The 25,592-nt window shown below is 45.3% G+C and overlaps 1 protein-coding gene across 2 annotated transcripts; it reads right to left on the bottom strand.

The window, feature by feature from the left end:
- On the bottom strand, positions 1 to 21,076 carry Ccdc198 (coiled-coil domain containing 198). 2 transcript variants are annotated; one of them, XM_075949891.1, is made up of 6 exons: positions 20,854 to 21,076; positions 17,877 to 17,959; positions 10,285 to 10,371; positions 8,897 to 8,998; positions 6,811 to 6,970; positions 1 to 236 (listed from the first exon to the last, which is right to left on the bottom strand). In XM_075949891.1, exons 1-6 carry the CDS (start codon positions 21,074 to 21,076, stop codon positions 1 to 3), a joined length of 891 nt encoding a protein of 296 aa, XP_075806006.1. The 2 variants fall into 2 exon arrangements, with proteins under 2 accessions (XP_075806006.1, XP_075806007.1); XM_075949892.1 differs by having other exon boundaries at positions 8,897 to 8,995.
- Between the last annotated feature and the right edge of the window lie 4,516 nt (positions 21,077 to 25,592).

Raw genomic sequence — 25,592 nt, 5'->3', positions numbered from 1 at the left:
TCATTCTCGGTCATAAAACTCATCATAAAGTGGGACCCTCTCCGTCCTGGTCCTCACTAGTGCTTGCGGCCTCTTCTGATCCTTCTCAAACTCGTCTGAGTCGTAGCTGGAGCTGCTCCAGAAAAGCTGTCCTCGGGTGTCTTGATCACGGAGCCACGCTTCCATTTTGCCAATTTTCCGGACACAATAGTCATTCTCTCTGTGATAGTCCAAGAATTCTTCATCCTGTGAACTTCCTGAAAAAGGGCAAACGTTCTTTTACTGTCTCCTTAAGATCGGGGAGGGGGAGGGAAATGGGAGGCAGTGGTGAGGAGGAGGCAGAAATCCTTAATAAATAAATAAATTTTAAAAAAAAGAAAACACAAAACAAAACAAAATACAAAAAAAAAAAAGAAAGACTGAGCATTTAAAATGCTCTCACCATAGAATAAGCCACTTGAGGTCTCTAATGGAAGAAAAATGAAATGTTAGCCTTTTCTGTAAACACTGTAAACTGTTGTTTGCCACAAGGAATTAAAATCTTTTCGTCTCCCCATCTCTTTTATGCAAATGTTTTAATCTTCGTACCCCCGCCCCCAACAAAACCAGTTAAAACTTATTTACACCGAGGTCCTTTTGTACTCATGGTCTAAGAGACCTAGTGCTTTGACCCTTCCCACTTCCCTTCACTTCCTCTCTACGATCCTTTCAAAACTAGCCAGTTTCAAAAGACTGTGAGGGTGGGTCCCAGCCAATGGAAAAAAGACGCCGTCACTACCTGCATTAGAATAAAAACCATGAGCCCCTCCTGTCCCAGTGTGCTTGCCAGCCCAAAATCATGATCTTTGGAAACCTAAATGGATTTTGGGTGAGCAGAGTAGCGGCCAGTGTATAAGGCTCTGAGATGAAGCTTTAATTTTGTTTTCAGGGGGAGGCAATATGTGTTGATGTGTGTGAAAGGAATGAGGAGTGAGCTGAGCGGTAGAGCAATCAGCATGATGAATGTTTGATGGCTGTATATTTATAATACATGCTTTAGAAAAATTTATCACCACAGTTTTATAAAACTGTAACACCACAGTAGTTCAAAGACAGAGCTATATATTTTCCAAAACACCTAGCAGTTTCGTAGTTAAATAGTAAAGGTGGGTAGATAAGATTAGAATTCTGAAGGTAACACTGGAATAATAGGTTTAGGGTGGCTGTTTAGTATACGACATTGTGGTAGTTAATGTTGGTTGGCTGTTATCTTGGCTGGTTCTAAAAGCCCTGAAGAGACAAGCCTCTGAGCATGGCCAAAAGGGGTTGTCTAGGCTAGGTGGGAAGACCCACCCTGAGTGTGGTACCATCCCATAGGCTGGGGTCTTGGACCAAATAAAAGAGAGAAAGTGAGCTGAGTATAAGCATTTATTTCCCTCTGCTTCCCCACCGGATGTAGAGTGGCCGGCTGCCTGCTACTCCTGACCCCGTACTTTCCCTGCTGGACTTCACTAACTGAAACTGTGAGCTAGGATAAGCCCTCCTCCCTTAAGTTACTTCCGTCAAGTATTTTGTTGCTTTGGCGAGACAAATTACTGATACAGATATCATTTTTTCCTTCGGTTTTATCCACATTCCTATATGTTTGTCTGAGCCTCACAGTTGATGCATGTGCACAGGCCGTGGGGAAGAAGACTGTGTGCACAGATGCATCTGGAAGCCAGAGGTTTAGGACAAGCGTCACTTGTATTGCTTTCCATCTTACCGAACCCAGAGCTCACTGAGTTGGCTAGCGAGGTTGGCTAGCAAGCCTCGAGGGTCATCCCCTCCCCCGCCATCTTTGCCTCTCTAAAACTGGGATTACAGATGCGTACTGCCCTGACTTGGCTTTTTACATGGGTACTAAAGATCCAAACTCAGGTCCTTAAGCTCCTGGAACAAACACTTTCCCAGTGGAACAATCTCCCCAGCCCTTATATTCACCTTTATACATATGAGATTAACCTGACATGAGTCCTACATTGGCTGATACTATTTATTCCCATTTTACAGATCTGGAAAGATAGGGTCACAGAAGTGAAACAACAAATTATTTATATTTCCTCTTGAAAAAAATAAAACAATGCAGAAGGATCTATGGTTGAGAGACTACGCTTGTGAGACCCTGCCCTAGGAGCAGGAAGATGTGTCTGCTCTCAGGAAGAGCTCACTGCTGGGGCTCAGTAAAGGACTTTGATCCCATCTTCTGTGCCTTTCCTGCACCTGTGTCCCAGTCATGCCTCTGGAGAGGGCATGGGCCACGCAAGCACAGCAAAACTTGCAGAGTTGTACACCAGGGAGTGATAGTATGGCATGTATGTTGTACTTAACTACGTATTTCATACGGCTGTATTGTGATTTATCATGTGAATAGATAAACCAAAAATTTAAAGGTGGTTTTGTTTTAAAGAGGTAGCAGAAAATAGAGCTTGTCTTCTGTCTCACAAGAGGCTAATATTCTCATCCAGTCCTCTGGAGGCAAACGAGAAATGGTGGCCATTCCATTAAATTGCTGAAGCTGAAACAGGGGCCTGTGTTGCCATCTCCTGACTACCAGGATGCTCAGGTCAGTGTCTGAGCTTGGCTGCATCCCACTCACAGGGAAAGCCAAGGGAAATGCTTTTAGAAGACAGGGAAAGCAGGCAAAGAGTTTCTCTGGGATGAGCAAGAAGCCTTTGCTAAAACCAGTGGCAGGAGCAGTCAAGGGTGAAAGCACGGAGTGAAGCATCCTGAGAACGTCTGGCTGGGACCTGATGCACAGACCTGTCCTTTCTGCATCTCATCTCCTTATCTGGGAAACTGAGGCGAATAATCATGATCTATTGTGAGTCGTAGAAAACGCAGTACTGTGATTAAAATCACTTTCTAATCCCAGAGCTGTCCATTATTACCCCTGTGCAGCGAGAACAGAAGCAACCGGAGAATGGCAGACATTATGTGACCCCCACTCCCTCCATCGTCACAGAAGTGTGTGGCGATACGTCTGTCATAGTCTGTCACAGTTTTCATTGTCACCTTGACTGGCTTTGGGATCACCTAGGAGACACACCAGAGGTTGCACCTGCGACTGTGCTTCTAGAGGTCTATTGAGGAAGACATACCCTAAATGTGGGTGGCACCACCCTGTAGGCTGGGCTTCCAGACTGGGTAGAAAGGACAGAGAAAGAGGCATTCGTGTCTACCTGCTTCCTGGCGGCAGACACAATGTGACCAGCCCCTCACTCCTGCGCTCACACCTTTCCTGCCACGACAAACTATCCTGGAACTGTGAACCAAAACAAACTCTTCCTTGTGCAGAACTCTAGTCAGCAATATTGTCCCAGCAGCCAGGAAAGTAAGCAAAAGATCGCCGTTTGTAGCAGCCTCAGCAGCAGGCCAGGATATTGCCTGCAGACATCTCCCTCCGTGAGATCCTAGTTAAATCTGATCTCATTAAAAAAAAATCCTTCAACTTTCTATTTTCTAATTTTTTAACGTTTTATTGATTCTTTGTGGATTTCACATCATGCACCCCAATCCTACTCATCTCCCTGTCCCTTCATATCCACCTTCTGCCCTTGCAACTCCCCTCCCCAAATTAAAAAAAAAATCTTGTCATGGAAGCTGTAGTGTGTCTCAGTAAGTCACACAGTGCACCCTTTAGTCCATGCATCATCACTTACAAATGTTCATTGCAATGAGTCATTGGTCTGGCTTGAGGCCTCTGGCTTCTGCTACAGTGAGGATGGGTACTGGACCCTCACTGGGACTTCTCTTGGATATCCTGTTGTTGTGGCTGTGTGGCCCCTTCCCATGCTCCAGCAGTTAACGGATAGGTGGATGTTGGAGCGGGGCAACTCACAGTCTGGACCTGGGCTGTAGCTGAGTTAGTTGTACATCCCACTAGCTCTTCCACATCCTCACCACCAGGGTGAGCTCTCCAGCACTACCCCAGCTAGCTCACCAATGCCACAGACTGTGAGGGGGTAGGGCCAGCTCTTCCTCCCTCATGCCCTCAGGGCTGGCTCACCTCCACCCATGCCACCAGGGCCAGTTCTGCTGTGCTGCACAGGGAAGGTCAGGACCCAATTTCTCATGCTGTACCCAGTGAGGGGCAGGACCAGCTCTTCACTCTCATGACCCTGGGGGGGCCAGTTCTTCCGCCTGCCACAGGTGGCAAGGGGTGAGGGGAGGGGCATCCCTCCCTCATGTTTGATCTCATTTAAATGGAGAACAATACGAATTTTTATCTCCTGCTAGCAAGTTGCATTTTCCAGATGCATTTTGGCAGGTATATTCACATACACATCCACTCACCGCAGAGAAAAGATTCCCAAACAATTGATATGTTGATTGTACTCTGAGATCCAGGCCAGCTAAGGTCAGCTGGTCTTCAGAGTCAATTGGAGAATTAAATGTAGGGTTTATCCACCACCTCTGTCTGGAGATGCTGGTTCAATAGGATGAGGATAGGAACTGGGAAAGGTGTTCCCTGCCCCACCCTTCTGGTTTCTGCAGCTGGCCCAGTCTCGATTTGTTGAGACAGCTCTCCCTCCCTGTATGGTCAGTAGCTGTCTCCAGCTAGGCTTCCTGTTTCTGCTCCCATCCTACAAAGATCTGAGATAGGAGAATATGAAGGCCAGCATCTGTGACCTTCTTCAGCTTCTGTTTCTTCAAAGACGGGTGAGGGCTCAGAGCTTTATAAAGGCCTGCATACTTCCCAAGGTTGTCCTAGAGAAAGCTACGAATCTTTGACGTCTGAGGGAGGTCGTGGTAGCAGGCAGGTCAAGAAGATGTGACCTTGAATTCTGGCTATCTTCCGTACAGATGGGGTTAACGTCTACCTTCTAGCTGGGTGAGATTTAAATGAGCAATCACAGGACCAAGTGGTTTGTCTGATTTTGAGATTGGGTCTCACTGTGGAGGCCAGGTTGGCTTGGAACTCACTATGTCGTTTAAGGTACTCACGGTGATCAAGAACTGGGATTACAGGTTTGAGAGAGAGAGAGAGAGAGAGAGAGAGAGAGAGAGAGAGAGAGAGAGAGAGAGAAAGAGAAAGAGAGAACTGCAGTTGGAACAGAGCGAAACCTCTTTAGGAAGCCTCAGGGAAGCAATGGAAAACCCTTGTCTTCAGTCCCTCCTGGGTCCCTCCAAGCCCAGCACATTTTCCAACGCCAGCATAGTTGTTCTCAGGTGATGGCTGGGAGTTAACTTTAGCTCAGCCCCCTTTTTCTTAGTTGTTTTGTCAATACTTTTTTCAGTGGCAAAAATTTATTTGATAGCAAAGCCTGTTTTTGCTGAGACTAGGGCATGGGCTAAATGGATATCTCAAGCTGATTTTCATTTATTCTGACTTTTGTTTAATTAATTTATCGATTGAGACCCGTGCTCTTGGGATGGGGACAGAGTCCCCCTCAGCAGGTGATTTTGCAGCGTAGAGCTCACTTGCCACACGCTCCACCATGGTCAGCCCTACCGATGCGGGTTTTGCCCGCAGCACAGCAGCCTTTGTTTGGGAACAAGATGGGATGCATGCAGCCTTCTCCTAGGGACCTCACACCGGGAAAAACCATATTGGGCACTCTAGTGGGGGCAGCATAGCAGGCAGGGTGTGGATGAGGATAGCTGTTGGATTAGAGAGTGGAACTGGCCGTGAGAGCAGCAGGAGAGGAAATCAGAGCATAGGCATTGGCTGGATCCTGAAGGCTAGGGGTGCGGGGTGGGGGGCTGTAAAAGAGCTGAGCTTTTGTCCCCAGGTTGGTAGAAATCTGACTGCTTTTTTTTTTTTTTAAGATTTATTTTTGCTCACGAGTAGGTGTTTGTGTTCTTGTGTGGCATGCGAGTGCAGGCTTTGGAGGCTAGAAGAGGACACCAGATATCCTTCAACTGGAGTTACAGATAGTTTTGAGCCACCCTACACGGGTACTGAAAAGCAAACTTGGTCCTCTGGACCCCTGAGCCAGCTCTCCCATCCTGGTGATTGTTTTCTTAGCAGGGGAGTAACATGGCCAGATTTGTTTTCTATGAGGTTACTCTGGATCAGCACAGTGCTTCTAGAACTTCAGCTTGTGGGGCTGAGGATGCGGCTCTGGCCCAAGTGACATGAGGGCCCCCCACATAGAGATACTGGATGAAGCAGGAGCCAGGTGGAGAGGGTAGTGGTGCTAGATTCACGGTAGGTATTCTGGGTACCCAAGAAGACTGAGCTACAGGGCAAAGGGTGCTTCCAGGGATAAGGGGCTGATGGTCATGTGGCCTGTAAGCACAGGCAGCTTCATGTATCTATAAGAGCCTCTCCCTCTCTGACACAAGATGATGCTAGGAGCCTCTCTTATGATTTCAGGAGTGCCTAAAAAGCACTTGGAATCTACAAGAAGAAAGACCTCTGTGCTTTTTTCTTTTTTTGTCTTTTTCTCTAAGAGAGGTAAAACAGAATGCAGCATGCCGTTCATTCTGAGACACTGAATCTCCCCTCGGTGGCAGCTATTGGTTCTCCCCTGACTCTCCTTCCCCTGCCCATAATGGACATTTATTTGATGACATTTCATATATGTTTGCATCATGTAGCTATGTTGGTGGAGTGTTTGCCTGCCGTTTACAAAGCCTCGGCCTTGCTATCCAGCATGGCATAAGCAAACCAGGCATACTGGTGCAATGCAGCGCTTGGGAGGCAGGTGCAGGAGGATCAGAAGTTCAAGGTCACCTTTGACTATGTAGTGAGTCTGAGGCTACCCTGAGCTACATGAAAGCTTGTCTTAAAACAACCACCAAACCAAACCAAGCCAAACTACACCAGAATGTGAAATGTTCTACTGAAGGAATGACAGTCCTTACCTGGGTCTCTGTTTAGGGTTTTATCACGCAGTATGGTGATAACGTCATAGCTATCGTTCCTTGGCAAGCTTTGGGTGATTTTATTGTCATTATGGTCTTTCCGCTTTTGCATATCGAGTCTTGCTGCACTCTGAAGACTCTTCATCAACTCCATTTGGGCCTGAAATGATAAACTAGAAGTGGTTAATATTCTCCCAAACTGTCTTTTCCAGAACAGATTTGGCAACATCAAAGTGTGGACATTTCACAGACCTGGTCACCCTTGAACACTTCAGAATGGCTCTATTCCCATCATCTTCTGTGACAGCTTTATTCTCAGGCTTGTTTGGAGAAAGGCGAGCATACTCGCTGGCTCATAGAGGCATGCATCTATGAAAAGGAGCCTGCCTATCAGCCCTTGTCTGTAGGTGGGTCTTTGGAATTGCGGACATAACTACAGACCAGTTCCTTAGATCCTTAGAGTGTGTGTGGGAGGGTTTCAGGATGTCATTTGCAGAGCTTTACCGCAGAAAGTGTTCCAGTGTGTCCTCCCAAATTCACAGGTTGGAAACATACCCCTCCCCAGTTCTTTTGCTAATTTGCAGGTGGGACTTTAAGAGATGTTTGGGTGGAGAGTAAAACTATTACTGCAGGAGGAGAACAGCTCTCCCTGGAAGGTTACAAAGGCTGCCCTCGTTGCTCCTGAACCCTCACTCTCACTGACAGTGTTGCCCGCCATGTCCTCCGCTGTGCTGCATCAACTGCCAGTATCTCAGCCTTAGACTTCCTCACCTCAATATAGTTACCATCTGTGGTGGGCTGAAAGAAAATGGCCCCTAATGGGAGTGGTGCTATTAGGAGGCATGTCCTTGTTGGAGTGGGTGTGGTCTTGTTAGAGGAAGTGTGCCACTATGGAGTTGGGCTTTGAGATCTCATACACGCTCAAGATACCACCCAGTGTCTGAGACCATGTTTTGTTGCCTGTAAGTCAAGATGTAGGACCCTTGGCTAATTCTCCAGCACCATGTCTGCCTGCATGCAGCCATGTCCCACCATGGTGATAATGGACTGGACCTCTTAATGTAAGCCGCCACTCCGATGAAATGTTTTCCTTTATAAGAATTGCTGTGGTCGTGGTGTCTCTTCACAGCAATCGAAACCCTGACTAAGACATCATCTTTATTAGTTACGGTGTCTTTGGTATTCTCTTAAAGAAGCAGAAATGGAGCAAGACAAAAGCCTTGCTTGTTTCTTCTTTTGGAAACAGGGTTTCACTCCATAGCTCGGCTGTCCTGAAACTTTCTGTGGAACCCAGACTGGCCTAGATCCTGTGGCAGTCCTCTTCTCTAGCCTCCCAAGCATAGGGTACAAGCATCCTGGCAGAAGGTGCTCCTCACTAGGAAGTTCTATGCCATGGGTTCTAGGGAGAGGCCTCTATCTCAGAATAAAGACTGACTTCCATTCCCTCTCTTACTAAGCCAAGAAAAGAATATGATTTACTCTATGTTCTGGCTTCAGCAAGAGGGCCAAGGGGCAGCTTTTTAAAAGAGGCACAGACTAGGCTTTTGCACATCTTTAACCCCAACCCTCAGGAGACAGGAGGCCATCTTGGCCCACACAGTGAGTTCTAGGCCAGCGAGGTTTATAGAATGAGCCCCTTTCTCAAAGACAAAGCAAAGAGAAAAGAGAAAGGGACACTTGAGGGGCCAGTGAGATGACTCAGTGACTAAGGGAGCTTGCTGCCAAGCCTGACAATCTGAGTTTGATGACCAGAACCCATAAGATGGAGGGAAAAAAAACCTGCTACCAAAAATTAGCCACTGCCCTCCTTCTGCAGCACATGTGTGTGCTCTCTGCCCTCACGAAATAAAGAAGTAGATAAAAACAAAAAGGAGAAAAGAAAGGTATGTTTGAAGTGCAGATCTAACCTTGCAGGAAGAAAAAAAAGAAAAAGAAAGGACGCATCAGGACTGGGAGCAAAAAGTCATCTTCCTGTTTTTCCCAGCTCAGGCAGTGGCGGCTTCTGCTCTGCTGCTGAGAACTGACTGGCTCAGCAGCACAGTGACAATGCCCTCTAAAGTGATAAAGGTGACCATCTTCTCTTTACCTCCTGCCTTCTATGGTTCCGCTCCAGCATTTGCATCTTATGTAAATACTGTCTCTTCCCAGAGGTGTACATCGGGAGCTGCATTTTCTTCTCAGGTTCCTGCTGTGAGAGATGACGCGTCTATTAGTATGGGGGATTGTAATTCCACCGCCTTCAACCCTTCCTGGAACAGTGGATCTTAATCCTTCAGAATCTGTAGCCGATCTCCTGTCATGATAAAGGTGTCCTGCCGCCACGTCCCTGACAAGTCCTTTGTCCAGCTGTCACAGAACTAAGTAGCACTGTGCTGTGCATCTAAGACTGGTTTAAAGATTCTTGCAGGATTTTGCAAGCCTTGAATGTGAGGGTTTTGACGATTTCATTTTGATAATCTCACTTTGACAACATACCATTTTTCTGGCCAACAGATGCTTTTACTAGCTCTCTAGAAAAGTGTCCTGGTCTGATGTGGCCTTCCTTTCTCTTCCTGTGTCCTCTAACATTGATGGGTTGGCTGTGGAATGAGAGGAGACACTCTGGGTGGTTCAGTGGAACCTATTTCCCTACAACATACTTTCATATCTGAATATAAACCCGAGAGAGCATGGCAGTTGAGGAGGATTTGAAGCGACTGCTGGGAAGTCTGGTGGTCTCCCCTTAGTCTGTCATGAAATTTCCCCTGTCATGAAAAAGGTGGCTCTCGAGGGCAAGCAGAGGTGCACAGAGTTTCATCTGTCACTTGCTGTTGTCCAGAGGTGAAGGAGAGAGCCGATGTTGCTCTGTGGACAATGTGTCAAACGGTGCAGAAGTCTACGGGGAGGCTGTCCCCGCAGTCAGCACCTGAAGCATGACTTTGAGGACCTGTGGCAATCAGGTGCCTCTTACCCAGCTCCACAGCGGGGTCTGGCTGGGTCCAGCGTGAGTCAAGGTCAGGGCAGGAAAGTGACCCTTCTACTAACAGCATTCATTTTCTCTCAGCAAGACAGAGCTGAGAGAAGACCTCTCAGGGCTGTTACCCGGAAGCCAAGGACTTCTGGATAAGATCTTCCCTAGAGAGGACATAGAGGGTTAGTTTTCCACTCAGGAGGGGTGAAGGGAAGAGCCTTGCTGGCTTTCCCTCACCACGGATTTAAAAGTTCTAAAATCACCCGTTTCCATGTAAAATCCCCCTCTCATCTGCATATGCCTGTTTGATCCACAAAGCAAACAGAGCCTGGCCTCATCCAAGAGCGAAGAGCGCTCGCCAGTTGGAGGCAGGCATCGGCAAGTGCTACAGCTTCAAACATCCTGCCTGACAAGGACTGAACTGTCTGCTTCAGCTTTGAACTCCTGTGTGAAAGGGGAGGCATGAAAAGAGCAGCTGCCCAGGTCACACCCGCTTCCCCCAGTCAGCGGCTGCCACAGCTCACCTCTGCTTTGTGTTCTGTTCTGGCTTCTCGCTGGCGCAGGAGTTGCTCAGAGGTAATTACTTGTGGCAGGTCAATGGGGTCAAGCTTCTAGAGGTCCAGTGTTTAGAGTATTAGCATCCCACAAGCATGAGACGATGAAACACAAAAGGAGAGATGTTAAACTCCCTGAGTGCTCTGTGAAAGCAGAACTTCCTCCTGGGCATACACAGAGAAGGTGGTGCCCACAGTATCAGAGTTATCTGTGAGAAAGGCTTTTTGACCCCTGGGGTTCTTTATTGTTCTATCACACCGTTTTCAGTGACTTATTAATCAAAATCGTGGTCAGAGAATGGAGCGATTTCCTGCTGGACTGATGGACCATGCTCAGAATTACCAAACAGCTGGGGTTTTAGGCTAGCAGAGGTGGAGATACCAGAGACACACCTGACCTTCCCGTTACCACCAACTGAGCTGTCCCAGGGCTTAGGAAGTGGCATATTTTGGAAGTCTCTAGAGAAGCTCCCTCTGTAACCGTGGGTGACAAGACACACTTAACAGGAAGTTCAAAGTGCTGACAAAAGGCAGTCACCTTTGTCTAGCAAGGGCTAGGCTTCATGGGAGCATAAAAGGCTCACTAAGACTGAGCAGAGGTATATCCGTGGGTTTGCCTAACCTACCTCTCTCTCTCTCTGTTGCACATATATGTGTGTACATGTAGAGACCAAGGGTTGATGTCCCGTGTAGCGAATGGTTCCCATTAGGTGGCTGGCCACCAAGACCCTGGCCACCATCTGTCTTTACATGAAGCTCCTCCCATCCCAACCGTTACCGATGTGCACTGTCATAACTGCATACTTCTAGACCTGGAGTTGTAGCTTTTTTGTGGGTGTTGGGTTCTCAAAGTCTGGCCCTCATCCCTACACAACAAGTGCTTTACCACTGAGCCATGGCCCTGGCCCACTGCCGAGCCTTCCTCCTCCACCTCAGGAGACATGACAATGGACTCTACAAGCTGAGCATGGGAGACAAAACTGGTCCCTCACCTTGACCTGCAGTGCGTGTGTGTGTGTGTGTGTGTGTGTGTGTGTGTGTATGTGTGTGTGCGCATGCGTGCATGTGCCTGCAGAGTCTGCTCACTTAGACAGCTGAGTTCTTCCCATCCACACAGTCTGTGTTTGAGGCAAGAGCTGGCTCTCTAGAGCAGTCTCACCAGAGAAGCATCCCCAGAGTCCTCAGCAGTGATCAACAGTGACTACGAGATCATTCCCATGAGGTCTGGCCCTGTATCTCAGTCCAGCAAAGAAGCAACGACAGGTGACTGAGACAGGAGGAGGAGCTTGTTTGTTCCCCTTGCTCACAGTTTTCCGGGGCAGGAAGGTGCGGGTTTAGGTGTAGCAGTGGATTGTGTCAGGATCCTGGAGGGAGAGCCCAAAAAGAGGGAGCCCTCCAGACACTCGTGGGGAAAGGAAAAACAGAAGGGTCTGTGTCTCCTCTGCATGGGTGAGTCTCCGGGATTTGTGTATGTGTGCGTCTGCATGGCTGTGTAGCCACTATTCCATACTATGGCCATGAATAAACTGATCATCACACATTATTCTCAGGTGAGCTCTGTGTATGAATTACGAGGGTCCTCATTTTAGAAAGACTAATGGCCTGTCCAAGTTTGCCCAGCTGGGAAGTTGGCATCATTAGGATTCATCTCAGATGTGTACCCAGTTTTAAGCCAGGCTCTTCGCCTTATTGTTTGCCCTGCAAATGTTTGATCCTCAGAATACCCTCACACTGTGAAATGAAACGGTGCAGCCCTTCACTGGAGCTGCGGACTGCCTATCTTGGGAATAGATAGCTTGCAAAACTCCTCCAGAGACACTCACTGATGGGGTTGAGAGTGGTCCCACATTGTCACAAATAAACAAAAGAGATGCGTGGAGAGTGGACTACAGAAGTGGGCTACTGTGTGTGTGCAGTCGGAACACCGAGTCTGAAGAAGCCAAGATCCTTAAATCATTTGGATTTGACAGTATGAATGTCTGAGTCACAACAGGCTCCTCTCCTTTGTTCTCAGCCTTCTCTTTAGATTCACATTTCTGATAATGGTTAAATGGTAGATATCTTTAAGTACTTCCCAGGCAACTTTCTGAAAAAAAGAACACAAACACACACTCCCTTTGCAAAGCCACTAGATGGCAGCAAGCGACACTGCAAACAGATTTCCATCCGCGTAGAATTTTTCAGCCTGAGAAAGAAATGATTGGGAAAATTGGCTTCACTTAAAAATGCCAGCCAAGTGACATTGCTTCAGAATCCTGGGTTCACGTGAGCATCGCTTCCCCTGCAGAGGAATGAAGAGTCCTGGCTTCGTCCCTTGCAGAGGAAACATGCTGGAAGGAAGTGCTCAGAGAAGGGGCAGGGTGGAACGTTTCATTTTCAATACTAGGAAAGATCTTATTTGTTTGAAGATTTCTGAATTAATTCACTGTACAACCCGTGATAAATATCGCCAGTTGGAGTATGTGCTAGGGCTTTGGTAATGGAAAACAAAGCGTCCATACAGCACAGATAGCTGCACTTAGTGATAAACACTAACCTGAAAGAGGCTAGTTTTTGTTTACCAGTCAGAAAATGGAGGAGGGTCAGAGCAGCTCCCAGAAAATGTAGCATTTGTCTGGCGCTGTGACTTCAGGCTCTGGGAAGTAGAGAAAGTGTTCTATGACAGCTTTATTTTATGTAGGTGACCACCTAAGGCCCAGAAAGAATTTCTGATCAAGTCCTTGCAACGTAGTTACACTTCAGTGGCATTTCTTGTTCCCAACAGTTGTCCATGGAAGAGGAAACAATACAGTCAATGTGACACAACTTGGCTTCAGCTCAAGTCAAATATTTCCGTAGATCAGAAAACAGAACAGGAGGGCAAATATTTGTGGGGAGCTGACGGGCAGGTGAAGTCTGTGAGCTATTTATATTGGATAAAGGGGATCAGGAAACGTTCCATAGAAGATTCAGGTTCACAACTTGAAATCAGGGCTGAGTTATCCACCATGTTACTTATTGTGAGAGAGCTGGAGGGCTGGGGAACTGAGCAGTACAGCATGCTCTTTTAGCATGTATGAGGCCATGGGTTCAATTCACAGCACTGTAAGCATGGAATAAGGTGTCTGGGGCTGGGGATGGCTCAGAGGATAAAATGCTCACCACTAGAGTGTTAGACCTAGCACTTGGGAGATGAAAACGGATTCTTAGGACAAAATGAACTCTGGATTGGTGAACTCCAGGTTCAGTGAGAGACTTCTTGTCAATAAATAAAGTGGAGGGTGACTAAAGGTGAGACCCAACCTCAACCTCTAGTTAACACACACACACACACACACACGCACGCACACACACACACACACGAACACACACACACACACACGCACACATGTACACACACAAACACACGCACACAGGCTTCACACTGTAAGCTGGAAGATTCATTTCATAAGACTTAGCAAAAGATAGTATATGAAGAAAATAAGACTTCATGACAATAAATTCAAAAGCTTTATGTCAACTGGATAATTTCCAAGAAACAATTGGCAAAAATAAAATACCCAAGTCAACTCAGAACTGTAAAGAAGTGAAGCAGGTAGGAAAAATGATGGCTTCCCCTACAAGTCCAAGAGTCTAAGAAGAGTGCTGGAGACATGTTTACTAACCGGTTGGAGAATAGAGCATTCCTGTGTTATAACAAATGCTTTGGGAAAGAGGGATGGGAAGTCTTTTCATTTGATAAGACTAATTCAGTCTTGGTGGCAAAGCTGGTGTAAAAGTGTATTAGAAAAGCATAGCTCTGTCTCACTCATTAAAGCGGATACACAAAACCTTAGGAAATCCAGCTCAGCAAGGCGTGCACTTAGATACTTAGACCAGGTCAGATTAATGGCAGAAGTGCAAGCACGATTCAGCATTATAAAATCTACACTGTATCAACTACACTGTATCAAAAAGAAAACCCACATTTTTTTATTTTTGTGTGGGCTGGCACATCCTGTGTGTGGGTGTATGTGATTGTTCTAATAGATGAGGACAAAAATCAATAAAATGTAACATTCAGCAGTAAGAAAGTCTTAGCACGTAGGAAAAGCCTTAAGTTGAATGCCATGGTACCAGGTATGTTCCGTTGGTCTCCAAATCTGCTCACCCACTGGACACTTGTTCTCTGCCTGTACCCATGCAGCAACTCCTTGCCTCTGGCTTCCTATTGGGTGTAGACAATAGGAAGGGGATGATGATGAGGTCAGGTATTTGGATTTCTGATTCTTCACAAGGTGGTACGGGGTGACTGTGTCCCTCAGTGGAGGGTCTCTCTTATTTGCAACCCAGCTTTCTCTATCTGGCCTTTTTCTTTCAGGCTCCAGAAATCTCTCCCCTTGCCTGGAGCTGGTTACTCATCAGCCACCTCTAATGCTGACTGCTATATCTTCGGCTGTTCCTCTTAACCAATCTTCTGTGCATGGATAGTTACAAAGAAAATACCCCTGAATTGCTATGATTTCATTGTGCCACCTGTTTCCTTTGGGGACATTGGCAGCACTTATCAAAATCCTCCTGCACATATTATCTATGCTAAGTAGCCCTTACTTGAAATTCTTGGGACCAGTAGTGTTTCAAACGTGGGGTTTTATTTTGGGTTTTCAGATATTTGCATGTGTGTAATGAGATGTCTTGGGAATGGGACCCAGTTCAATAAAGCTTGTTTCATGTGTTGGTTACGTGCCCTGGCTAAAGGTAATTTTACGTAGTGTTTCTGCTGTTTGGGCAACAAACCAGCACACGAGATCAGGTGTAGAATTTTCTCCTGTAGTAATGCCAGTGTTGTCTAGATAAAACTGGATTTTGGAATATTTTGGATTTTCCATGTTAAAACTAGGGATTCCCAATATCTTTAGAGGAAGATAGTGTGCACATAGAGAGGGGCTGAGGGAATCAGGGCTGCTGGGTGGGTTCTCAGTGGTTAATAGGTTGTTCAGGGTGAGCCTTAGAGAGATGCTGAAATTTTAACATTCTCTGGCACTCAGAATTATCCAGCTGAATTACTGGGGTCAATATTGTTGTGTGTGTGCATGTGTGTATGCGTGCATGTGTGTGGGTGTGCGCACATGTGTATGTGTGCATGTGTGTGTGCGGGCGTGTGTGTGTGTGCGCGCGTGTGTGTATGTGCGTGTGTGTGGGGGTGGGGAGTTGGTTGGAAGGCATTCCTATTCGACTGCAGGGTGGTAGCGGAAGGTGGGCAGGCCAGAGGGGGCGCTGCTGATCAACTCTTCTACACAGTGGGGGTCGGGGAGTCGTGTTGATTAAGAGCTCCAGGCAGAGGCTCAGCTCTCACCTCCAAGAAGAGGTGCTCTCTGCTTGAGGAGTGGAGATGTTCAGGAACTGGGGAGCGCCAAGTACGCAACCCAAATTATTTAGGATGCAATTAGGCTTGGTTTAATAATTAAAAATACTTTTAGAATTTTCTTTGGCAGAGATCAGGCTATTAATTAGCATGTCATGGGAACCCAGCATTTATTATTCTCTCAAAAACCCATTTGTGGCAGAAAATGTGCCGAGCCTCATTTGTGCAGATAATTATAGATGATATCTTTGGGAGCGTCTGCCAAGTTCCTAGCGATTTCCCTTTTCTCTGGTAGCTGACTCCAGAACCTACAGGGTGGCTCCTCTGCCCACTTTTCTACAGCACAAGCAAGTCTTCTCCCAGCTCATCGGATCAGAGCTAGACTCAGAAAAGCTGAGCCAATAAGGTCTTTTCTCCACAGGAACTGGAATCTCAGCCGTGGTCAGGCCATCTTGTCCGTTTGATTGGATACACAAGATTCAAGTTTAGGTTCGCCCTGAAGAGCGGAGATCTTTGGGGGCGGGGGGAATTAAAGCACAGAGGAGAGCTCAGGCAAGCTAAATAGAGTTCTGCTTTTCAGAACTTTGCTGAGTCTAGTGTATCTCAGCTCTCGGGATCAACAAAACATCTCTATATTTAATTAAACACACTGCTACCTATACAGTGGCGTGCTTTCCCTCCAGCCGGAAGGAGCCTCTTTTCATTCATTCATTCCTAGACTTTAGTGTTGCACCTGTCATCAGTGACTGAAGATGTAAGATTGGGTAAAGTCTACCTGGTCTTTGCAATCAGATCCTGCAACTTGATTCTTTATTCTTAGGGAGCTTTGCTGGTGTGCGGGGTATAGTGCTAGACTCTGAAATAGCCAGCTCCTCTTTTTGAATTTGGGGAAATCAAAGCCTAACCTTAACTTATTTAGGATTCATAAATCTTAAAATTATTCTGCGAACTAGAGAGTACAGCATGAATATATTTCTCTGGCTGTAGTGATTTCTTCTTTTGACCTGGCTAGCTAGTGTCAGGGTTTCACAGAGGCATACATTAAATACACCTTTGAAAGAGCACATTTAGTTTAAGAATAAACTCAGCTTTAGGGTTGCTCAGCTAAGCTAGAGAGGTGCTCACAATTTTATATTAGACATTGCTTTATTACATGGACCCTTTACTTTTCTTGAGCTAAGTAATATTTTTGCATTTTCTAATATTTTTGGAAGCAATGCTCTTTTGGAACTAAAAGTAATAATCAATTCAAGTAGTAATTTTGAGCTTCCAAAGAAGAGAAGTGACCAGCCTGCAATGGGAACAATCTTCAACAGAGATTTCCATTGGCCCTGGAACTGGTCTGGGCATCCAGGTGAGTTGTGGGGCAGGTGGGGTTTGTGTGGCTCCTTTTTTTCCTGCTCATAGAGAGTCCCAAGCCTTCTGTTATCTGATGCTCATTCCCAAGAACCTACTCTAATCTCTTTCTCTTTCTAGAATGAGATGTCTTATTAGAATTTATATTATGCATAAAAATTCTTGCTCTGATGTTCCTAATCCCCGCATCCCTGCCCCCATTTCTTCTCTTTTAGACAGGATCTCATGATGCAGCCCTGGCTGGCCTTGAATTCACAGAAATCTGCTTGCATATGCCTCCTGAGTACCAGGATTAAAGGTGTGCACCACTGTATCTGGCCCCAGTCTCCCCAACTTCAACAGCTGCTCGGAGCATCTTGGATGATTAAAGGATGGAATTAACGGGAGATAGAGATAGCTTACACTGATGGTTAGAAGAATCCGAGGCCTGGCTAACAGCTCCAGTGTCTACTGGCAAGTTCCTTCACTCTGAGCTATGTGTAGAAAACAAAGATGACATTTTCTTTTTTATATTGGGCTAAAGGACTACATGAATGACAAAGATCGAGTTGACTGGTGTGGTGTTTGCCTTGAATTGAAGTTGTAGTTGCTGTGATTTTTGAACACTCATTCAACTAAGTGCTGGACTTGAGTCCTTTAACTCTCTAGCTGAGTCCTTGTTAGTATACTTTCTTTGGGTTATGAGCCTCAAAAATGACATCACTGCTAAAGGAAATTCTAATACTATGGTCTTTGCAATTGTCAACAATTCTCTGTAACAGCATTTTCATGGTGTTTAATTTCATTACAAGGTATTTAAGGTTCTTTGACGATTATAGATGAAAGGAGATTTTAGCATTAAAGCAAAGCTATTCCTTAAGAAGGACTTTTAAATTCATCTTACTTGAATTCTTCGGGGTGGATGCCTTTTGATAATGCTTGATTCTTCATGTTTCAGTGGGATGTCAAGACACATGGACCTGGATACTTGAAGGATGGGGGGGTAATAATAAAGCATTAAAATCAATTTATTGTTAAACTAGACATCTAGGCTGATTGCTGTTTAGTAGTCCTCATCTACACAATTTTGCATCTTCAATTATACATGCCTGACTCACTGGGTGAACGTACAGATAAGACACATGTGGTAAGCTTTCTGGTTGGACTATCTTTGGACTGCCAGTCTGAAAATAATAATCCAGAGACTTATTATTAATTATGAAAGCCTGACCTTTAGTTTAGGCTTGTCTCAATTAGCTCTTATAACTTAAATTAGCCCAGAGTTTAAAGCTATGTTCTGCCATGTGGCTCCATCTCCTCTGTCCTGTCTCCTCTCCATGTCTGACTGCTGACTCCGCCTTCTTCCCGGAGTACTCTCTCTGCCCAGAAGTTCCACCCATATCTCCTGCCTAGCTATTGGCTGCTCAGCTTTTTATTACACCAATCACAACAATACATTTTCCCACAGTGTACCATATTCCACAACAGACACACAAAGAAGGGTCCTCACATGAATGCCAGTGTTTTCTTCTTTTCTGACCCTCCCCCCAAGTTGATTGGGGGAGAAAAAGCAGTTAGAAAAGTCACTGCTGAATCACAGCTGTTACTCAAACACAGAATTTAGCCTGGAAAACAGACACTTGCTGATTAGTCACAGGAATCTACTGGAGATCAAACCCAGGGTCCTCAAATATATGAGATTAATGCTGTTTGAGCTCAGTCTCCAGCTCATTAGTCAAATACCATGAAACCTCCTCCCAAATAAAGGGAATCCGAAAAAAAATACTTTAAGAGATGAAAATAGGTTATTTTCTCAGAGTAAATAGGAAGTTACCAGGGGACAGTCCCCAAGTTTACGGTAGGATACAACATGTTACTGTCCTTCTCCGTACAGTAAGCCAGGGCTACAGAATTGCTCTGTTTACGGTAGGATACAACATGTTACTGTCCTTCTCCGTACAGTAAGCCAGGGCTACAGAATTGCTCTGTTTACGGTAGGATACAACATGTTACTGTCCTTCTCCGTACAGTAAGCCAGGGCTACAGAATTGCTCTGTTTACGGTAGGATACAACATGTTACTGTCCTTCTCCGAACAGTAAGCCAGGGCTACAGAATTGCTCTGTTTACGGTAGGATACAACATGTTACTGTCCTTCTCCGTACAGTAAGCCAGGGCTACAGAATTGCTCTGTTTACGGTAGGATACAACATGTTACTGTCCTTCTCCGAACAGTAAGCCAGGGCTACAGAATTGCTCTGTTTACGGTAGGATACAACATGTTACTGTCCTTCTCCGTACAGTAAGCCAGGGCTACAGAATTGCTCTGCTGAGATTCAAATGGTGACACACTAGGCATGCTGCGTTTGGCTTGATTAACTGGGCCACTCAAGAGTGCTGCCATGACGAAGCTGCATGGAATTGCTGATCTTCTCTTTGAACAATCAGAATGCATTCTGACACGGACCTTTTTGTGATGTGAATGAGGATATCCTGTGTTTTAATTGGACTGTCCCATATGGTAAAAGCTGTACCAGACATGTGCTTCTGCTCCTGACCACAGATGAACAAAACTGCTAAGTAACTAGTCTAAGGTTGTATGATGTATTTAGTAGGGCTAGGGTTAGAACATGGACCCTTAAAACAAGCACCCAAAATGCCTTTGGTACAGTCAGTATTTGTAGAGACTGTTCTCCATTCATTGTTATAACGAATGTGACTTTTGTCTTTCAAATACAGTTTTTCAGCTGGGACTCCAATGTACCCAAATCAGCTCTTGTCATGTAGCTACCAAAACCTTAGAACCCGGAAGAGGATAAAACCGCATGCCTTTAATCCTAGCAACTTGTGAGGCAAAGGCAGGCAGGACTCAGAGTTGTAAGCCAGTCTAGGCTACATGGAGAGTTCAAGACCAGCCCAGGGCTATACAGTGAGACACTGACAAGCACAAAACCAAAGCAACCAGAGAAATGAAGCAGTGCCATCGGAGGAAATTCTCATCCACAACAAAGAACAGTAGAGGAACTGTGTTAGTCAACTGTACTCAGTATTCTCCTTGTACAGAAAGGAACCACGGAAATCACCCTGGGTAGATATGGCAGCTAGAGACGTACAAGGTGTTCAGACAGAGTCGTCCTGGAAGGAGAGCCCGGTTTTGTTACTGATGTGGGGTGTGAAGAAGAGAAAAGATGATTCAAATATACGGAGTGTGTGCCAGATGACACACATAAGCATGAATTTCTCGTCCCAAGTTAGTAATCTGTTTAATTATCACTATGGCCTTCAGAAAAGAATACATGAACAACTTGAGCCATCTCAGGCTCAGAACTTCCCACTCTAGTGGGGAAAATTCCTTTAATTCTGGGATGCTCGTGAAGGGCATGGGGTTAGAGAATGGTGACTTCATCTGCTTTCTTCATGTAGTAAATTGATTCTGTTTGGGTTGGTTTCAAATCCACACTGGGGAGGTTTACTCCTGAAGTGCTGCTCTCGAAACCACAGAGCCTGATGCATTAAATCTCTCTGGGGACAACGACAAATTTAGAACCCAGCTGGAGCATTATTGCCACCACCTATCACATCTGTGCCGTTTCAGCGATCTGATGGAGGTGGGCACAAGCTTTGGCATCACTACGGACTGAGTGAGACCACACTTCTTCCCTTCTTATGTAAAGGGGTGAAAAGTCCCTTATCCAGAATCAACACAAGCGTTAGAATGTACTGGAAGAAAGTCAGCTGACAAACATTCAGCCCTCACTGGAAAGCATTGCCCTGCATCTCAATAATCTAGACTTTCTGAGGTCCCTGCTACAGTCAGGTAAGAGTACCCACAGTTCTCCCGAGTCCCAGACATGCAAATGTCATGTTTGGTTTTAGGTGTACCTGCAGGATGTCTTCCATACCAGGTTTCTCGGAGAGGTGGTAGCTGTCTTTCTAGAGCTGGATTTTGGTCCCGCAGTCTCGAGAATGGGTATGAGTTCTTTTCTTCCAGGTTCCGATTTAATGCATAGAACACAGGGCCAGCTGAGGGAGTCTCCGCCTCTTGGCTTTGTAAAGGTGTGACTTTGATCACCCGAGACTGATGCTTGGAGTGGCCCAGGCCCATTTCTCTTGAAGATATTTAGAAGAAAATCATGAGGGGTGGGCTTGGGGGTCCATATGGAGCTTGATTTAGTTCAGTATTTTCAGGAGATCACCTCAGCTTACCAAAACAGGTGTTTCCTTCATGACATCCTTCCAGTTCTGTCCCCTGACACTAACTTCTCTGACCACTTCCTGGGAGGCTCGTTTCCATGGAGACTTCCCTCCAACTTCTACTTTGCCATTCCAGAACTAAAGAATGCGGTTAAACATTGACTTGGTTATTCTACTGAAAAACTCGCTGGCAGGGCCAGAAACTTCTATTGATCATTAAACAAATATCCAAGGCTAGACTGTTAACTGAGATGCAGAGAGGGCTTTAGGGAAGTCCGAGAGCCGCCCTTTCATAGCGAACACTTTGGGAAGAACTAGTAGCTGAGCAGAGTTAAGTCACTGGACAGAGAGGGCAAGAGCTGGTGTAGCAGGGCTTTGCTAGTCTACAGCTTTGATTAGAGAATGGATCTTCCAGTTAAAAAACACAGGAGGCTGGATAACGCTTCCTTTGGTTTTTCTGTTAATGATTTGACTGCCTTTGAAGGCTAGGAGTACATCGCAGGAGAATGGGAAGACAATAGGGTCCCTTCCCTGCCTCGCTGCCAGTGGTCCAAATGAAAACAGTTTTCAAACAGACTCTATTTAGTATGTTTATTTTTTATTTTTTAAGTAGAGAAGAAAACAGGGAAATATGCCAATGTGTTAAACAGTGGTTTTTGAATGATGGGGTTATGGCTAATTTTTATTCCAGTTTTTTACTCAGATTGGGATTCCCTTTCAAGATTGAATTGTTCATAACTACAGGTTACAGGGGTTTTGGCATTTGTTTTCTTTTTTGGCTTTTAAAGACGAGGTTTCTCTGCGTAGCCCTGGCTGTCCTGGAACTCACTTTGTAGGCCAGGCTGGCCTGGAACTCAGAGGGCCTCAGCCTCTGTCTCCCGAGTGCTGGGATTAAAGGCATGTGCGTTACCACTGTCTGGTGCTTTGGCTTTTCTAATTCCATAGAAGAATTAATTCTCCAAATTATGAAATCCACTTGCTAAAGGGCTAGCATGGTGACTGAATAGTCTTGATAGTCAATAATAAGGATTTAGTTCTCATTTTTGCCTTATTATTATTATTTCATTTTGAGAGCCTGCATCTGGAGAATATGAGCCTTATTTGAGGAAGCTGGTCAGTTGTAGAACCGGTTAAAGAGACACAGGTGCTACTTCCAACCTTAGTGACCGTAACAAATCATTTAATGTCCTGACCTGAAGAGTGGGGTTACTAATAAGACTCTGTGAAGAACGAACCAGTTGGTTCCATTTATAGGCCTTAGACTAACACCTGGTGTCAGCCTCTGTGCTCTTCCCCCTAGGCCAGTGTTGCTGCATGTCCGCATATGCAGAATAGTCCTTGCTAACAGGTTAGACTCCACTGAGACAGACACATTCCTCATACCTAAGGATAAGAGCTTTACCCAAGGATAGAAAAACCTCCAATGAGCATAAATGAGGGCAAATTCATTGATTTTATTGACTAGAAAATGACAGGCCTTAAAATTTATTATTTAAAACCAAGCATGGTGGTGCCACACCTTTAATTCCAGCACTCAGGAGGCAGAGGCAGGTGTTCTCTGTGGACCTGAGTGATGTAGGTGGGTCTTCTTTCTATGTGATGCTTTCATTGGTTAATAAAGAAACTGCTTGGCCTGATAGATCAGAACATAGCTGGGTGGAGTAGACAGAAAAGAATGCTGGGAAGAAGGAAAGTGAGTCAGATGCCATGGAACCAGCTGCCAGGTCAGACATGCTGAATCTTTCCCGGTAACCTTGTGGTGCTACACAGATTATTAGAAATGGGTTAATCAAGATGTGAGAATTAGCCAAGAAGAGGCTAAAACTAATGGGTCAGGCAGTGTTTAAATGAATACAATTTGTGTGTTGTTATTTCAGGTATAAAACTAGCTGTGTGGGAGTCGGGCAGGATGAAAAGCAGGCCTGCTTGCCCCCTCACTACACCTGAGGCCATCTGGTTTACATAGCAAGCTCTAGGATGGCCAGGGCTACAAAGTATACACCTGTCTCAAAAAAAGAGGTTATATTACAAAAACTTCCTATGTAAGATCTTATTAGAATAGTAGTCGGAAATAAACACTGTCATTTCAGCTACAGAGTTAAGGATAAGATGTCATTTCTTAACTAAAAGAGTTGGAGCACAGACCTAAACAGAGAACTCTCAACAGAGGAATCTAAAATGGCTGAAACACACTTAAGGAAATGTTCAACACCCTTAGTCATCAGAGAAATGCAAATCAAAACAACTCTGAGATTCCATCTTACACCTGTGAGAATGGCCAAGATCAAAATCACTGATGACAACTTACGCTGGAGAGGTTGTGGGGAAAAGGGAACACTTCTGCACTGCTGATGGGAATGCAAGCTGGTACAGCCCCTTTGGATGACTTGGAGGGTCCCAGGAAAAGTACAGGAATTCATAGGGTCAGAGCCTGCACCCTGGAGCCCTAACAAGGAGGACTGGACCACTCATCCTCAAGAAGTCAAAACCAGAAAGCAGAAAAAGGAGATTTATCCAATGTGGCCACATTAGGAAGAGGAACAAAGGAGTCTAACGACACTCTTTCCTTTATCATCTACGTCATTCTACGGGGCTTCACAAGATGCTTAGGTTCATGGAGAGGGTCAGGGTGACCAAACAGTGTCTTTTTAAAGTATGTTCATTCTTTCCAGGAGGATTCAGGGATAACCTTGATACCAGCTCAGAATGTTGGGGCATTCTCCTTTAAGAAACAGTGAGCCTAGTTCAGGGCCAAAGCTAAGACCATTAGTTGCTTTTCTCAGAGAGAAATCTTAGCTTTTGTTCTTGAATCACTGCAACTAGCCTTGGGGCAAAACTGTTAAGTAATCTTGTTTAGTCATTTTAGGTTCTAGAGAAACTTAGTTCACCCTTACTAGGAGACATATGGCTTTTTCTGCTGTCTAAGAAGTCTAAGAAGTTTTGCATTCGAATGCAAGAAACAAGATCTAAGCTTTAAGTGTCAGCTTGATATCAGGGCAGGGGGGGGGGGGAAGACCTTAAAAAATTCCAATAACCAGCTGGGTGGTGACGCATGCCTTTAATCCCAGCACTCGGGAAGCAGAGGCAGGCGGATCTCAGTGAGTTTGAACCCAGCCTGGTCTACAGAGCTAGTTCCAGGACAGGCTCCAAAGCCACAGAGAAACCCTGTCTCAAAAAACAAAAAACAAAACAAACAAACAAACAAACAAAAAATCCAACAACCTGAGAACAGGTTAGAGCCAGCAAGAGATTTTCTTCTTGGGTGAAAAACGTACAGCTCTGTCCTCAGGGCTGTAATTTGAACCCTTGACTTCCCCCAGTCATCCACTCTCACGGGCCCACCCTTTGCTAAGAGAAGGGATATACCCAGGATAAAGAATGCTAGATTGATTTCTATGAATCCAACAGGAAACTGTTGCTACAGCAGCATGTAAGAGACCAGACAACCAGCGACTGCACTGTTTATTAATGAGAAGTATATCTTAAGGTTTAAGTAATCTAATATTGAGCAAAGAAGGTTCTGTTTTTAAATGAGCCATAGGTAACCACAGTTGGATATTGAATGTAGTTGCCCCTTGGTATCTCCTGGAGACTGGCTGGGGGACCAAAACTTGGGGATCCATAAATGCCTTATAAAAAAACTGCAAAATGAGCTGGCAAGATGGCTCCTAAGATAAAGATCAGAATTCGATTCTGGAAGGAGAAACCAAGTCCTGAAAGTTGTCCTCTGACCTTCACATGCATGAATGCAGGTCATGGCACTCACTGTCCACACACACACACACACACACACACACACACACACACAAGCAGAACGCACACACACTAATAAATGTAATAAAACCTGCAAAGTATTTACATTTAACCTGCAAATATACTTCATATACTCAGCTAATCATGTGTACATTACATGACTTATAACACCAAATACAATATCATGCTATATGGGGAGGAATTTTACTATAATGTTTATGGAATGACAGGAACTACATCTGCACATTCAGACTTTTGCTTAAACTATTCCTGCATTGAAGCAAGGTTGGATCTATGATGCAGGACCCGATACAGAGAGCCCAGGATAGGAGGCACACGCCTCATGGTCAGGCAGCAGTCTAGGCTGGAGCGGTTGCTGTCTCCGGCCAGGCTAGTTAAACTGTCCTTTGTTCAATTGGCATGTGATTTTCACAGATGTCCTCAGAATTTAAGACAACCTGCACATAAATATTCCTTAGGGTTGTATTTAATTTCATCCATGAATTAATTATTGTACATTCAGTCAATAAAGTATAAATCCCAAGTGCTTGTAGGATTCCTAAATTGGGCTCTAATAAACTTACAGCCTCTCCTGCAATGGATGTGTAACGGACAAGCCATCACAGGATGCTTCGCAACAATGTGAATTATGTGTTCAGTTGCCAGCTAAGCAG

This window comes from Microtus pennsylvanicus, chromosome 15 (genome assembly GCF_037038515.1).
Source record: "Microtus pennsylvanicus isolate mMicPen1 chromosome 15, mMicPen1.hap1, whole genome shotgun sequence".
Taxonomy (NCBI): Eukaryota; Metazoa; Chordata; class Mammalia; order Rodentia; family Cricetidae; genus Microtus; species Microtus pennsylvanicus.
The sequence above is the reverse complement of the archived record's forward strand: the minus strand, read 5'-3'. Positions and strand labels throughout refer to the sequence as shown.

Bases quoted from the DNA above. Each gene is read 5' to 3' on its own strand.
- Ccdc198 (XM_075949891.1), bottom strand. From the start codon at position 21,076: ATGGGCCTGGGCCACTCCAAGCATCAGTCTCGGGTGATCAAAGTCACA. The intron at 10,372-17,876 runs GTAAGATGAATT...CTGGACCTCTAG, and splicing joins ATCCACCCCGAAGAATTCAA to AAGCTTGACCCCATTGACCT. The intron at 237-6,810 runs GTAAGGACTGTC...GCCCTTTTTCAG, and splicing joins AACCCTAAACAGAGACCCAG to GAAGTTCACAGGATGAAGAA.